We start from the raw sequence: 13,610 nt of genomic DNA, 5'->3' as shown, positions 1-13,610 counted from the left end.
TAGCCATGTTCCCATGGGTTTCCTCCACTGATCCTTATACTACCTTATGTAGCTAAAGATGGGCATAGGGGCAGGGTGAAATCAGTGCTGCTTCCTGGACTGTTGAGGCTGCACCCTTTAAAAGAGATATCAAGATGTCTCTGTCGAGATCAGGGTGTGCAAATTTCGAGGCCAGTTTTGCTGCTATTTTGCGGCAGCCAGTCAAGAATTAAATTAATTAATCATGTCTTGGCATTTCAAACATCTAAGGAAAATAATAGATGATGATGTGGCAGTCAGATTGGTTTAGAGTCCTCTCTGTTCTAGATTTCTGTCCATGTATTGGTATCTTGAAACTGTGAGCTCATACAAGGTAAGAAAGGCAATAGTGACAAATAATGTATTACTGCTACTAAATTGAAAAATGTCACAATACAGAGATATCTGCCTGGACAGACATTTCTGTAAAATGTAAACCTGTTTTTAAAGTACAGTTACAAACCTCTTTTCTTAAATTTACTTATTTATTGCATATTTATATATAGGACATGTATCCACAATTTTTTTCTTTAAATGCTATGGTTTCATTAATAAATGTATATTGAAACTAGGCTATGAAAGGCATTATGGAAAATTATGGCCAATTACTAAGATTACTGAATCATCATCTGTATCTCTAACAAATGAATGATGACGCATTATATTTGTAATACACACGTGTATCCAGGCATTTATGGACTGGATGACATCTGCTTTTGCTTCTTAAATGTAATCTATACAATTTTCAATGTTTCAAAATCATCTTCAAAACAGCTCTATATTAATCATATCACTTATTGATTCTTGGAAAGAAGATTAAGGTACCTTTGGATCATCTGTTTCTTTCTCATGGTAGTAGTAATGATGGTGTATTTCAACTTTTTGTACACCTTCCCCTGCTTTTCTGATTGTCTTGGTGTCTGATTCTGTTGGTGTTGTAATCTTTTCTGATTGGCTGTGTGGCATCATGTTGCTACCATGTGACTGACTGGCTGATGTTATCGGTTTGCCCCCCGATTCCACAGATGTGAGGCTCCTCCCATCTTCAGTAAGATTCAAAGTGAGGCTCCTCCCATCTTCAGTAAGATTCAAAGACAGAGCACCAAAATTGGGGACACCTGCAGAGGCATAAATTCAAAGTCTTATTGTAAACAAACTCTTGAGACATTTTCCCACCTAAACATTCCACTTGCCAATCTAAATTTGACAAATACATGTATCTTATTAATTATCGTATCTATTAATATGGTACTGACATTGAAGCAGCAGATATAATACCATGCATGAAAGTATGATTGAAATTACTGCACAATTTTGTTGCTTTAAAAACGACCTGAATGGATTCCTGACTTTTGTGTTTAATGCTTTGAAATAACAAGTTATTTCACAAAGATGGTATCTGCTCTTTCCTACATTTTCCATATGGGCATTGTCATTTTTATTTCTTCTTTAATATAAGTTCAATCATGTACCATACAAGTAAGATTGTGAAGGTTCAATAAGCATTAAACAAACTGATGACATAGTTTGCTATTTTACCTGCCAGAAAAGCTGTTGATATTAAGCAGTGAGTACCTCACTTCTGATCAAAATGTCTTTTTGCATTTCAAATTATTTTACATGTGAAGATATCAGACTGCAGAATTAGCAGTGATAAGAAATGGTTATTGAATAAGAAATTTATCAAAAAGAATTATCATTTGCACCAGTTTACCACGCAACAGAATAAGGGTCAGAGCTTTAGACAATAAGTATAATATGTGCTTAATTCAACCTGGTATAACACAAAGAGTCATCTGGAAATGACATATCCCCCACCCCACCCATCCCTCACTTATGTAAGCATCCACACCATAAGCACACTACAGTTCTCCCACTCACCTGTACTACCCTATTAAACAGAACTATAACATATGTTACATGCTACACTTTGTTTCCACAGTTACAAAGTAATAAGTGAAAATACCCAGAATTACTAGAAAGTTTATGATCCAGAAATGTAAATGTTTATGGACAGTGGGACATATAAAAATTTATATCCACCCCTTATCACATACCAGGGGATAAAAATGTTTTTGCAATCCTGCTTTAATAACCCCTTTTTTGGCAGATGAAAGTTTTGAATGCTTACAATAACTATGGTAGATGAACAGCAAAATTAATGCTGAAGTGAAACTTGGACTGACTGAATGACCTGCATTGTTTTTGTTTTTGTTTTGCAAGATAGGCCATACATGGTGGCTACTATAACTGGAGGAGGAAGAACCCAGCAAAAAACCTGGTAAGCACCACTGACCCAAAGGAAGCTAATGGCAAACATTCTCACATACATTGGCAGAATCCAAGTCTCAAATCCAGGTGGACTGAGGTGAGATGGCAGTTATCATTAAAGACAAGTAGTTCAGACCACTCAGCCACCCGTGGGCCCGTCCACAGGGTGTGAAAAAAGACCCATGCAAAAAAAGACTCTTACAGTTCATTTTAGAGCTACTTACTGAATAGAGTGCCAAAGCAGCACAAGATGATCAATTTCAATGATGGACAGAAATGTCTTTCTGATTTTAATTAGCTTGGGCAGAAATCAAGAGCACATGATTAATGATCAGAGCATGAAAACAAAGTAGGAGGAAATCTTCGTCAAAAATGATGATGCATTTATTTTGAAAGTAAATATGATGGGAATGGTTATCAAACATGGAGAATACCATCCCTGTATGGAAGGCTGTGGGCAGAGATTCTGGTAATAATATGTAATAATTTTTTCAAAAAAAATCAAGAAACTTGTATATTTGCATCCCATTTTTTTCTAAATTACCCCACATCATTTCATTTCTGGAATGAATATTACAAACTTATAGGTGAAAGAAGACAGTCAATTTAGATCAGTTGCTAAATTTATACTGTACACTCAATGGTTTGGAGTGTTGCTCTGGAAATGAAGGTATGAATGAAGAATGGATGAATTGTAAGGCTAATGGGCAAAACATAAGTCACTTGAAGAGACTGATGCTTCACTGTCCAAATGAGATTTCAGCGATTCTTTTTAACTGCCAAGTGCTAAAACCATCTCAGATATTCTAGAGTTGTTGTTGTTTCCCAATTTACAAATTAAACTACCAATGAAAATGTCACTGTTATCAAATACCATGAAAAGTGATACCCAAAATAGGTGCTCTGTTGAACTTGCATCCAGTGTTGATGTAAACTGATGTAAATCTTCTCCCACCCCACCCTTGGTATCTGACTTGCTAAAATTTTAATACACGTACAAAGTTCTGTGCAAAACTTTAGCACTCTAGTAGTGATACCTGTTCGATCCAGTTATGGCAGAGACAAAAATGAATTAAACAGTATTTTATTACCATCTTGATGGCCTCTAGCTTCCTGAAGGGACATGTCATTTCCAGTACTGCAACTCACATAGCTGGTGGGCAATGGATTTGGACCACCTTGTTGGGCTTCAGTATCCCAATGGACTATGTCATTTAAAGTAAAGCTGCTCTCTGAAGAAGTAAGCATAGCTATATTTGGTATATTACATGCAACATCCTCAGCTATGGGCTCCTGTGAAAGTTGATCTGCAGACAGAGTGGAATTGTTTGATGACGATTCATTTCCATGCAAGTGGGGCTCCCCATGGGGAGGATTCCTGTCCTTCCCACCATCAATTTTATTTTCCCTCATTCCCAGCTGAATCCCAGTTGGTTCCATTCCTTGCAAATATAATGCAGAAGAATTATCAGCAGCCTGGTAAACAGTCTGTTGCATATTTGAATTGGTTTTTAGTCCAGTATTTGGGGTTCCAGGCTTATTTAATGGCTGGATATCTTGTCCTTGGTTTATTATTTGTTGACGAGTATTAAGGTCCATCTCATTTTGCATTTGTTGATTATTCACAAGAGGCTGATTGTACTGCATCTGGCTGTGTGCCTCCTGTGCTGGCATGGGGAAAAGATTTTGATATTGCTGATACATCTGGCTTGGTGCTTGCTGATGGTATGGTGCAGGCTGAGTCCTCGCCTGTTGATTATACAAGAGAGATTGGATTTGACCTTGCTGACTGGACAGAGTTTGACTTGTAGTCACCACATCTGAGTACTGAGGTGGAGCAGACATTTGTGATACATAAGGAGGTGGATTTCCATTCATGGCATTAACTGGCATCCTTGGGTACTGGTCTACACTTGCATTACCAAAAGCAGCCATATTATAAGGATTTTGCATAACACATGAATTTGGGGTAAAATTTTGAGCAAAATAAGGCTGTTCTTTGTTATCAACTTGAACCAGACAACCAGAACTAGCTGAAAGTGGAATGTTGTTGAACTTATTCTGGAATCCAGGCTCAGAGTATGAGTAATGCATACCTGTGTAATATATCCCCAAATTACTGTTATCCAATGGATGCTGTTGATTTAAATCTTTCTTTAACTCCTCTGTCCTCCTCTGTTCTTCCATGATGTGCCTTTCATATTTTACTTTTTCCATGTGCTCCAAACGCTTTCTGTTCTCTTCTGCAGTAAACATATTTCTCTTGTGCTCTTGGAGCCATGCAAACTGCTTTAGTCTATGTTTGTCCTCATTTTTCAGCCGCTGATTTAGCTTGTCTTCTATAAGCCTGCTCACACCATTTCGATAAAATTGATCATTGTTGTAATAGTTAATGCCTTTTAATGAATTTAATCCCATAGGAATTTTAAACTTTGCATTTCTGCGGGACACTGTATAAACTGGAACTACACACCATCGTTTCTCTTCATCATAAATGGCTTTCATAAGGCACTCCTCACTGGACAATTCCATCCATGTGTCTTCACAGAATTCTTTTGTCATGTATATAAAGACATAGGTGCACCTTTCCAGTGCTTTCTCCAAATGTTTAAGTTTGGTACCAGCTAGTGACATGAGTTCATCAGAATCATACAATACTGCCTTAACAGATCCCTGGTTTTTCATCACTATTTCAGTTTTCAGATGATCACAAAATTTCCTTGCTTCAGTATAATTTTCTTCACTGTATAGAATCATGACATCAAAGTATCCTATCTTGATGTCTGGAGGCATATATTTTTCATAATTTTTCAGTTCTTTAAGCCAACTATCATCATCTATGCTGCAACAGAACTCACTACTGGAGCAATAAGAACTCTCTTCAATGTAGGATTCATCTTTGGAATCAAGACAAGATACTATTTTATCTTGCAAACTTTTACACACATCCAAAGGTCCATAACTTCGAAGGCTAAGAGCATCTATGAATGAAAAACGAAACAAAAATATGATCAGACATGGCAAATGTGGTTTAGCAAAGACACATGTGGGGAAGTTTCTGCATGGTTTCATTTTCATTAAAATAAGGAAACCTAATATAAAACTAAATGTAAAAAAACAAAAAAATTGCAAGGTATGAACACTGAAAACTGAATACATTCTAAAATTGGAGACAGCAAAGAGATACAAAGCATGAAACTTTAGTGTCTAATTGTAAGTTTTGTATATCATCAGCAAAGAATAAGTCAAAGGAAAATAAAGTGTTACCTTTTCTACCAGTATGTTGTCAACTTTTTTGCATACAATTCATCAAGTACTGAGTTTGTTATTTAATTTTCTCCACAGTGCTTAACATAGTGGATCTATCATGACTATAATATACATGATCTGGAAAAGAAGGACTCTCATCCAGCCAGCTAGATTGTGGATGAAAAGACAGAACATACTTGCATAGATAATGAATATTAATAGATTTCATGATTTGCACAACTGCCACGATGCTGGCTTATTCAATTTACTGCTGCACAGTAGCGCTCATGTGATTTTTCAAAACCCCACCTTGGGGGTGTGTGGGGGGGGTCGGAGAGGATTAAGTAAAAAACTTTGACCATCTCTCCACACATCCTGATGGAGTTTCTGTGGCATCTCATAGAAAATGGCTCAGAACACCACACTTTCTCAGTCGCATCCAATGACCATAGTGAAGAAAATATGGGTTTGGTTCATTCTAATAATGCCTGAACTCCATTTAAACAGAGATGTTGATCCCTACTGGCTGCAGAGTAAGTAAGTGGTATAACCAAATAAGTTCTCTATCTTAGCTAAAGATAGTGCTACTGGATCGGATTTAATAATTTCTATTATCTGACATTTAACACAATCTATGTTGTGGTCAGACAGATTAAAATTTAAAATGTTTAGACACCAGGGAATATTTACGATTACAGATATCGCTCAAGTGTTCTTTTATTCTCACTGAGAATTCCCTTTTAATCTCACCTACTTATTGTTTACCACATCTAGTGCAGTTAAATAAATCGATGACATTACGAGTGGTGCATGAAACAGTTCCAAGAAAACAGATGGGATTCTTGAATGTGATAGCACTTGTCATAGATTAATTCTATTTTGATACTACATACTTAGCGGACTAGTCTAAATTGAAAATAAATGGTGCCAGATATAATAATTTAAAAAAATTAAAAGCTGGGATGTATCGATGTGACTGTTGGACATTATATGACTGAAAAACGTTAGAGGAGAGGGATTTTGTTAAACTTAAAAACATGCTGCACTGGACTGTCATTAAGGGACGAACCATGGCAAGTCGAGAATACTACTACAGTCATCATTTGTGGACTTTATGACTATTTACAAAAGTTACTGAAGACATGAAGACTAGTTAAAGTGAGTGTTGTGCATAAATAATTTATCAATTTCTTTTGTGTCTATACTCTTGTTCTAAATGCTAATCCACATGGATTTAGCCGATTTGTGACAACAATTTTAACTGCAGATCAAGGTAAGTAGGAAAAATAAATGTATGTTAAATAAAATAAATATGTACGTTTTTCACACAGATTTCTGTAATTATGGCATGTAATATATACATTCCTCTTTTTATACTTAGATTATGCTTTTTTGCCACTTATATTAGCAATAAATTATGCTTATACCTCTCATGTGAACCTACAACAAAGCTGTTCAGTTTCATATTTAATACAATTTTCATTTGATCGGGTACCTGGGTAACTGATCGTTAGGACTGACAGGTACCCTGTAGAAATTTCCCAAAATGTTGACATCTCTATTGGGATGGTAGTAACAGATGCTTTGCTTCTGGGCATCTGTAACTGTTTCTTCTTGTTTTCTCTTTTTGTTCGAAATCTCATTTCTACTGACAACTGTATGTGTAGAGAAGAGAGCTGATGCACTCTTGTATAGACACACTGGGCTCTCATTGGTTTTGGGATCTATTAGATTGGAATCCCGCAGAGGGTCACCTTCACTTCTGACTGAATATAAACTTAGGGAAGATTCCCTCCCACCTGCTGGGGTGTTCTAGTCTGATCAGTTGAACATATGAATCAACCCAAATTATTCCTCCTAACGAGTTACATAATAATGAAACCGGTCAGGGACGGGGGTGACTAGAACACCCCAACAGATGGGAGGGAACACCTCCACATCCAATGTCATCATCTTCCATGGGTGCGGTTTACATTTTATTACTCTGTTAAGTATATGAGAGAGAGAGAGAGAGACAGAGAGAGGGAGAGGCACAGATTTACATACATGGTTATCACATTCAGGAGCAATTTGCTTACTTTTTGATACTGAAGAAAACGTGATCATTCAGTATAAACATTTCCAAATTCTAACAATTATACTATGATATATAATGTCAAATCAAAATTTACATAATATTAAGATAATGATAGTAATATAAGCTGTATTAATAAGATGTGAACGGTATTACCCCTATACCAGTTTGCCTGGGTATTTGTTTCCAATGTTAAGTACCAAGGTACTTTTTAACTGTACCAGTACATTGGTAGTTTCTGTCAGTAAGGAATGTACAGAAATTCTTGAGCAATCTTGTTATGACTTCAATGATACAAACATGATGTTTTCATCATTCATGACTAAATAGTTCAACAAATTAACTTTCTTTTTACAAAATGGTTCTATTTGTTACAAATAAATAGTGAATATTACAAATATAATTACATACCCAATTAATCTTACAAGACTGGTCTGGTGTGCGATACAGACGATCGGTCTGGGATTCTGTACATTACACCCAAAATTTCCATATCACACACAAGGAACTATTTTTACAACTTTAAATGTTAAATAATAGTCAACTTGTAATATATCCAAAACGGTTTATTGCTGTACATTTTAAATTATTAAAAGATGCCAACACATTTACAATTTTAAGAAATGCAGTCATATTTGGCAAAAATTGTTGCTTTTATCTAGGCCAAGAAAGTCCAGCAGGAAAACATCTTGGACAGAATGTTCGACAATGAGTTCTCAGATGAAGTTGGTGTGCAAAGTGACATCTAACATATTAGTGAGAGAGAGAAAGAGAGAGAGTGAGTGATCTAGGGTTTATACTTTTAAGGAGTAAGTTTAAGTGAAGAGATTTACATTTTGTCTTTTAAAATTACAAGGAATCAAATTTGTTTCGCAAATCTGAGGTTAAAACTGACACACATCTGCAAAATAAAGGTTGACATATCACAGAGAGCAACAACTGTTTTGATTGTGATGCAAAGTCAGAAGAATTACATCTTGTTGCAATACTATTGTTGAGACTTTTTCATGACTGAGACACATGCAGAGTATTGTAAAAAAAAAAAAAACAGAAGAATATTGTTTAAAATTTCTTGTTAAAATATATCCAAATGATTTTTAAAAGTCTAGCCCACATGTTAGAAAGAGACTGAATCTTTGTTTTCGTAAATGTATATATGCTTACATTATCACCTTTGAATACAATGCATCAATAATTTCTTGCAATGAATGCATAATAATAAAGAGTTTGAAAGTACTGTAAAATAAGCTCTTTTTATACAACTGAATGTATTTAAGAACTGCTATTCTGTGAAATTTGCCCTGAAATTTGCTTGGAAGTTTATTCAGTAAGTATGGTGCATTAAGGGTCCCTTACTGGTCCAAAACTTATGTTCCATTGGAGAATTAAGGAAAAATCTACTTGCCTATGACTACGGCTTAAATTAATTCATATATTCCATACAACACTTTTAAAATATCAAAGCTAAAGAGTAAATCAGCATCATAGCAATACAGACAGACTGATGACACAATTGCACAGTATAAATTTAGGCCTAGCTAGGGTTACTTACATCACAAGGGGACATTTCCAAGGCTGTACAATATCTTTAATAAAACGTGAAATGCCACATTTTTTAAAGTATAAATTATAAAAATGTAAAAAAATATGCAACTAAATGGGGGGTATGCGATAAGTACAAAATCACACATTTTGTTCTGAGTCGGGGGAAACAACTTGTTTGATGCAGTATAGGAACATATGTTTTAGCATGATAGTTTCCACATATTCCTACGCCACATCAAAATCACTGTTTCTGCCCGCTCAGAACAAAACATGTAGTTTTGTCTATATATTTATGCTCCTTTAATCATATTTGAGAAGTGTCATGTTTGCCAAACTGGTGGCCAAATGGATTGCTGTGAAATATATTCAAGAAAAAATCAACTTTTGAAAACATTTCAGATTTTAAAAAGCCCAAATACATGTCTTGTTTTAATTATTTAATACGCAAGTGAATGAGTTAAGTATATGTATTCCGTTTTAAGGCTGCAAATCAATGTACAATTTTTATGAGTGCACTTATTTCCTTTCTGAACTTTACATAATTTTCTCACGTCCACCACATATTTTTTTTTGCTGAATAAAGGTGTTTTATGTTTACTGTTTTTTTATTTTTATTTTATACCAATAGTGTAGATAGTAAATGGCTGGCTTCTGTGCCAATACTTTCAAATTTTACTAATAGGCTCTCAAATGTCAGCATGATATCACAGTACCAGTTAGACTGCAAATTAACATTTAACAGTTAACATATGCAAAGCAAATACATCTATTATAAGGTGCAGGCCATTTAATTTTTGGGATAGTTGGTGGGACCGTGATTTTCTTCTTGAGATGACATATTTTCTTTCCTTAATTCATATTTTTTCCAGATAATAGCATGGATATAATATGGTGTTATTTTGCAACCAAACAGAGCAAAATATTTTTCCAACTATTGACAGACAGAAATTAAATTAAAAAAAGGGCCAGGCCCCTGTCCCAAAACAGTGAACTGTTGACCCCTAATATAACTGCAGTATAATGTGTTACCTATCGTGGCATTTTCAGAAATACCATGGTACAAACTTTTTCACTGTACCCAGCTCTAGTATTAATACTAAATTTTGTGCAATGAATCTAATTTTTTTTCTTCAATACCAAATTATTGAATTCATGTCCTTATTTCTACTGCAGCTCATGCAATATACATTTTAATGATCATATGAAAGTCAGTGATTATGTATTCCCTGCAGTGAAAAGAACAATAACATCGAACAATATCAAAATCAAATTCATACCGGACTTAAGTGAAACAAAATTGCACAAATTAAAATGATTACTCATTGTACATGTTCTCATTAACATATGTGTTATTGCTTCTGACATCTAATAAAAGCATTATAGCATGGTAACTGAAACTTGAAAAAGCACAGTTCTGGTAGTTGCTGCATGAACATGCAAAAGCAAAAATTATAACTTAAAAAAACATCAAGATTTTTTTATCTTTAATTTAATTGAAATTGTACTAAAAAAAATTTATTCATCAAAGTAGTGGGGTTTTTAAAAAAATCTTTTTAATCACAAATGGTTGCAATACAACATCCCAGATACATGCACATTGACACTTACACTTTTCACATGTGCAAATTAATAACCTAGCACAACAGAAGCCATCAACAAGGTTTATTTTCTTTCTTACTGACATGTTAATTTCATGTGCAAACTGACAATGTAAAAGCACAACAGCACTATTTTTCCAGTTTGTGTTTTTGTCATTGTCTTGATAATAAATAATGCAATGAGGGATAAGTGAATCATACTATATAATCATATGCTATTCCATTGTTTGAATCTCTTAAAAGAAAAATCAGTATTAGAAGGTGTTACATATATTTAATCTGTATTATTTGTTGGTTTTTGTTAATGATAATGTTTTGTATAATTGTAATTTGTAACTGACCTTCTCCAAAAATAAGTTAACTGCAGACCTGCCAACCCTAACAAAACTGTCTCAGTTGACTTTTTTCCCTTAAGTTTGACCAGTTTTCAGTAAGATGTAACAAAATGTCAAAAAATGCTATTGTAAAGTTGACAAATGTATTTAAAAAGTTCAGTTTCTGAAATATGCAGCAACGCTAAAAATGATGTTCATTTGAAAACTTAGTAAAGTACATGCTGACCTTATTTACTAGCAGTACACTTGCACAACTTCAGTTTCAAACCCTATGCAGCTCAATAGCTTATTGCTATCTCTCAACTTGATACAATTCTTGGAATTTGTTTCCATTTCACATGACGATTGCAATGATATCTCTTGCTACAATACATTCTCAAATTGACAGGTGATGTCCAACAATTTTAATTATGTCCCTTCCTGCTTTTATTCACACAAATCTGATTATTCCTTTTATTCTTCTGTACTGATATTAAACACTTTTTAAGAGGCTTATTTTCTCTTCTGTTTTCAATATTCACTGCCATTTTTAAAACAAATTCTATAATCAATAGTTTGATCATGCAGATGCTTTGCATGAATTATATGTGCAGTTTAAAGCATCTGAGGTACTAGTTCAATAAAGTTAGTATGGGTCCGTAACTAACTCCACTAAATCTAATATGAAACCCAAATCCAAAATCAAACACGGACTAGTCAATTATCCAGATGTTACTGCAACAATCATATTTCCATAATTGTTGCTTTTATTTCATGGGTCATTTTCATAAGACTTATGGCAAACTCAAAAGGGTTGGCAGGTCTGTCATTGTGTACTTGACTAGGGTCATTCATTTTGGTAAACAACATAATACATAGCTAAATATTTTTCAATGAGTATGGACAAAATATTGAGATTATTATTAATGTAAACATTTTTATCTTTATCTTAGGCTGGGACACTGGAATTCCACCATGAAAAAAACCTGGACTACCTGATGTTCGACATTCTTTTTTCATTATAACTTTAGTAACAGATTTTATTTTGTTGATTTTCCTAAAAATCAGCTTTTGACCATCACCCTGGTTCTACTTTGGGGTCTTATTTTTTTATATAATGTTGTTTACTTGAGAAATTACTCATTCTTGCAATAACATCTGATGTTGAATCATTTGTATTGTTCTGTTCAGTTTCTGATTTTGGTTTTATTCAAATTATTATTCACTGGAATTACAAAGTGCTCAATAATATTCTTGGACAGAGGCATTAACCTGAAATTATGGTGAATTCAGGCAAGGATATCTTGGATTGTATTATTGTGATTCACCAAACGGCTGTTGGAACATCTCTATGTCACAGGCCACTACAGGCACATCAACACATTCAGAATTGAAGCTTTTTGGAACATTACTGGAATTTAATTAGAACTTTATTCATTAGGACCGGTGATAGAACTTTCTGGACTATTTGGGATTTACCTCACAATACTGTTCTTTTTATATTTTCATACTGTATGGTATGGAAATAAATAATTTGCTGAATTTTACAAAACTCTATGGTTTTCACTCTTTTCTGTTACTTAATTTTAGACTATAGTCATAAAAAAGAAACATCTGTGAACTAATCAATACAGCTAGTATCAAATTTGTGATTTTATCCATTCCTTACCTTCCATTCCTTGCGTCAGTCAGATTAGTTGTTTAAAATGAGTATAGTATTGCTCCAAACAACTCACAAAGAGACCAATAACAGACTATAATTTGGCTACCTTTCTGAAAAACTACCTTGTACCAAAATTAATTCCTGCCTTTCACAATTTATAATTTTTTTTAGAAGTAACTAATCAATTAAAACTCTCAAAATTTATTTGAACTGGGAAAAACATATACCCATTTGCTGTACGTAATGCTGTACATCATTTACATACATACCTGTATATTTATCACCAAGTAAACTTGAGCATCGGATGAAAATAATGTTTCACATTTTTCTTTTTTCTATTTTCCTATTCCATGCCATGCATAATACAGACAAATGAGATGAACCTGTTCCAAAGCATTTCTAAATTCAAACATTTTTGTTAAGATTCTCTCTTTCTAGGTCATAAAATATTGATTGCATATCATGACTTTGGATGTTATCATTATGAGTTGTACTTAACATTAGAAACATTTTTTTTCTGTATATGCTATGGTAACAGTTAAAGAATACCCCCGACTGCCAAGATTTCGTCAGTTAGCAGCCTTACTGTACACTAGTAGCCAAAAAGATGTTCCTGATATGAATGTTTTGAGCATTTCTATTTTGAGTATTTTCACCAATGCAAAGTTTCAAAACAAAACTAAAATGCTTAGTAATGTTAACCAAATTTTACTTTTTTTAAGTTTGACACGTCAACATTTTTAGGCAATAATAGAATTAAAATATTAAACCTTCACGGATTACAAATCTAAATGAACTAAAACGCTGGAAAGTTTGAAAGTGGTAAGAAATGTATTGCCAGATTAGTTGTGCAGAAAAAGAAAGCAATATTATGATCA

The 13,610-nt window shown here is 34.0% G+C and overlaps 1 protein-coding gene across 3 annotated transcripts in view; it reads right to left on the bottom strand.

The window, feature by feature from the left end:
* Positions 1–13,610, bottom strand: part of LOC149802126 (uncharacterized) — a 69,276-nt gene that overhangs the window by 37,412 nt on the left and 18,254 nt on the right. For all 3 annotated transcript variants that reach the window (XM_089956525.1, XM_089956527.1, XM_089956526.1), the window contains 2 exons: positions 3,381–5,270; positions 844–1,136 (listed from right to left, as the gene is read on the bottom strand). In XM_089956525.1, the coding sequence (XP_089812651.1) occupies positions 844–1,136; positions 3,381–5,270 (2,183 nt within the window). The remainder of the gene's footprint in view (positions 1–843; positions 1,137–3,380; positions 5,271–13,610) is intronic.

The sequence above is a fragment of the Sinohyriopsis cumingii genome, chromosome 4 (genome assembly GCF_028554795.1).
Source record: "Sinohyriopsis cumingii isolate HCF-2022 chromosome 4, ASM2855479v2, whole genome shotgun sequence".
NCBI classification, from domain to species: domain Eukaryota; kingdom Metazoa; phylum Mollusca; class Bivalvia; order Unionida; family Unionidae; genus Sinohyriopsis; species Sinohyriopsis cumingii.
Note: the sequence above shows the minus strand (reverse complement) of the source record. Positions and strands in the feature narration are given on the sequence as shown.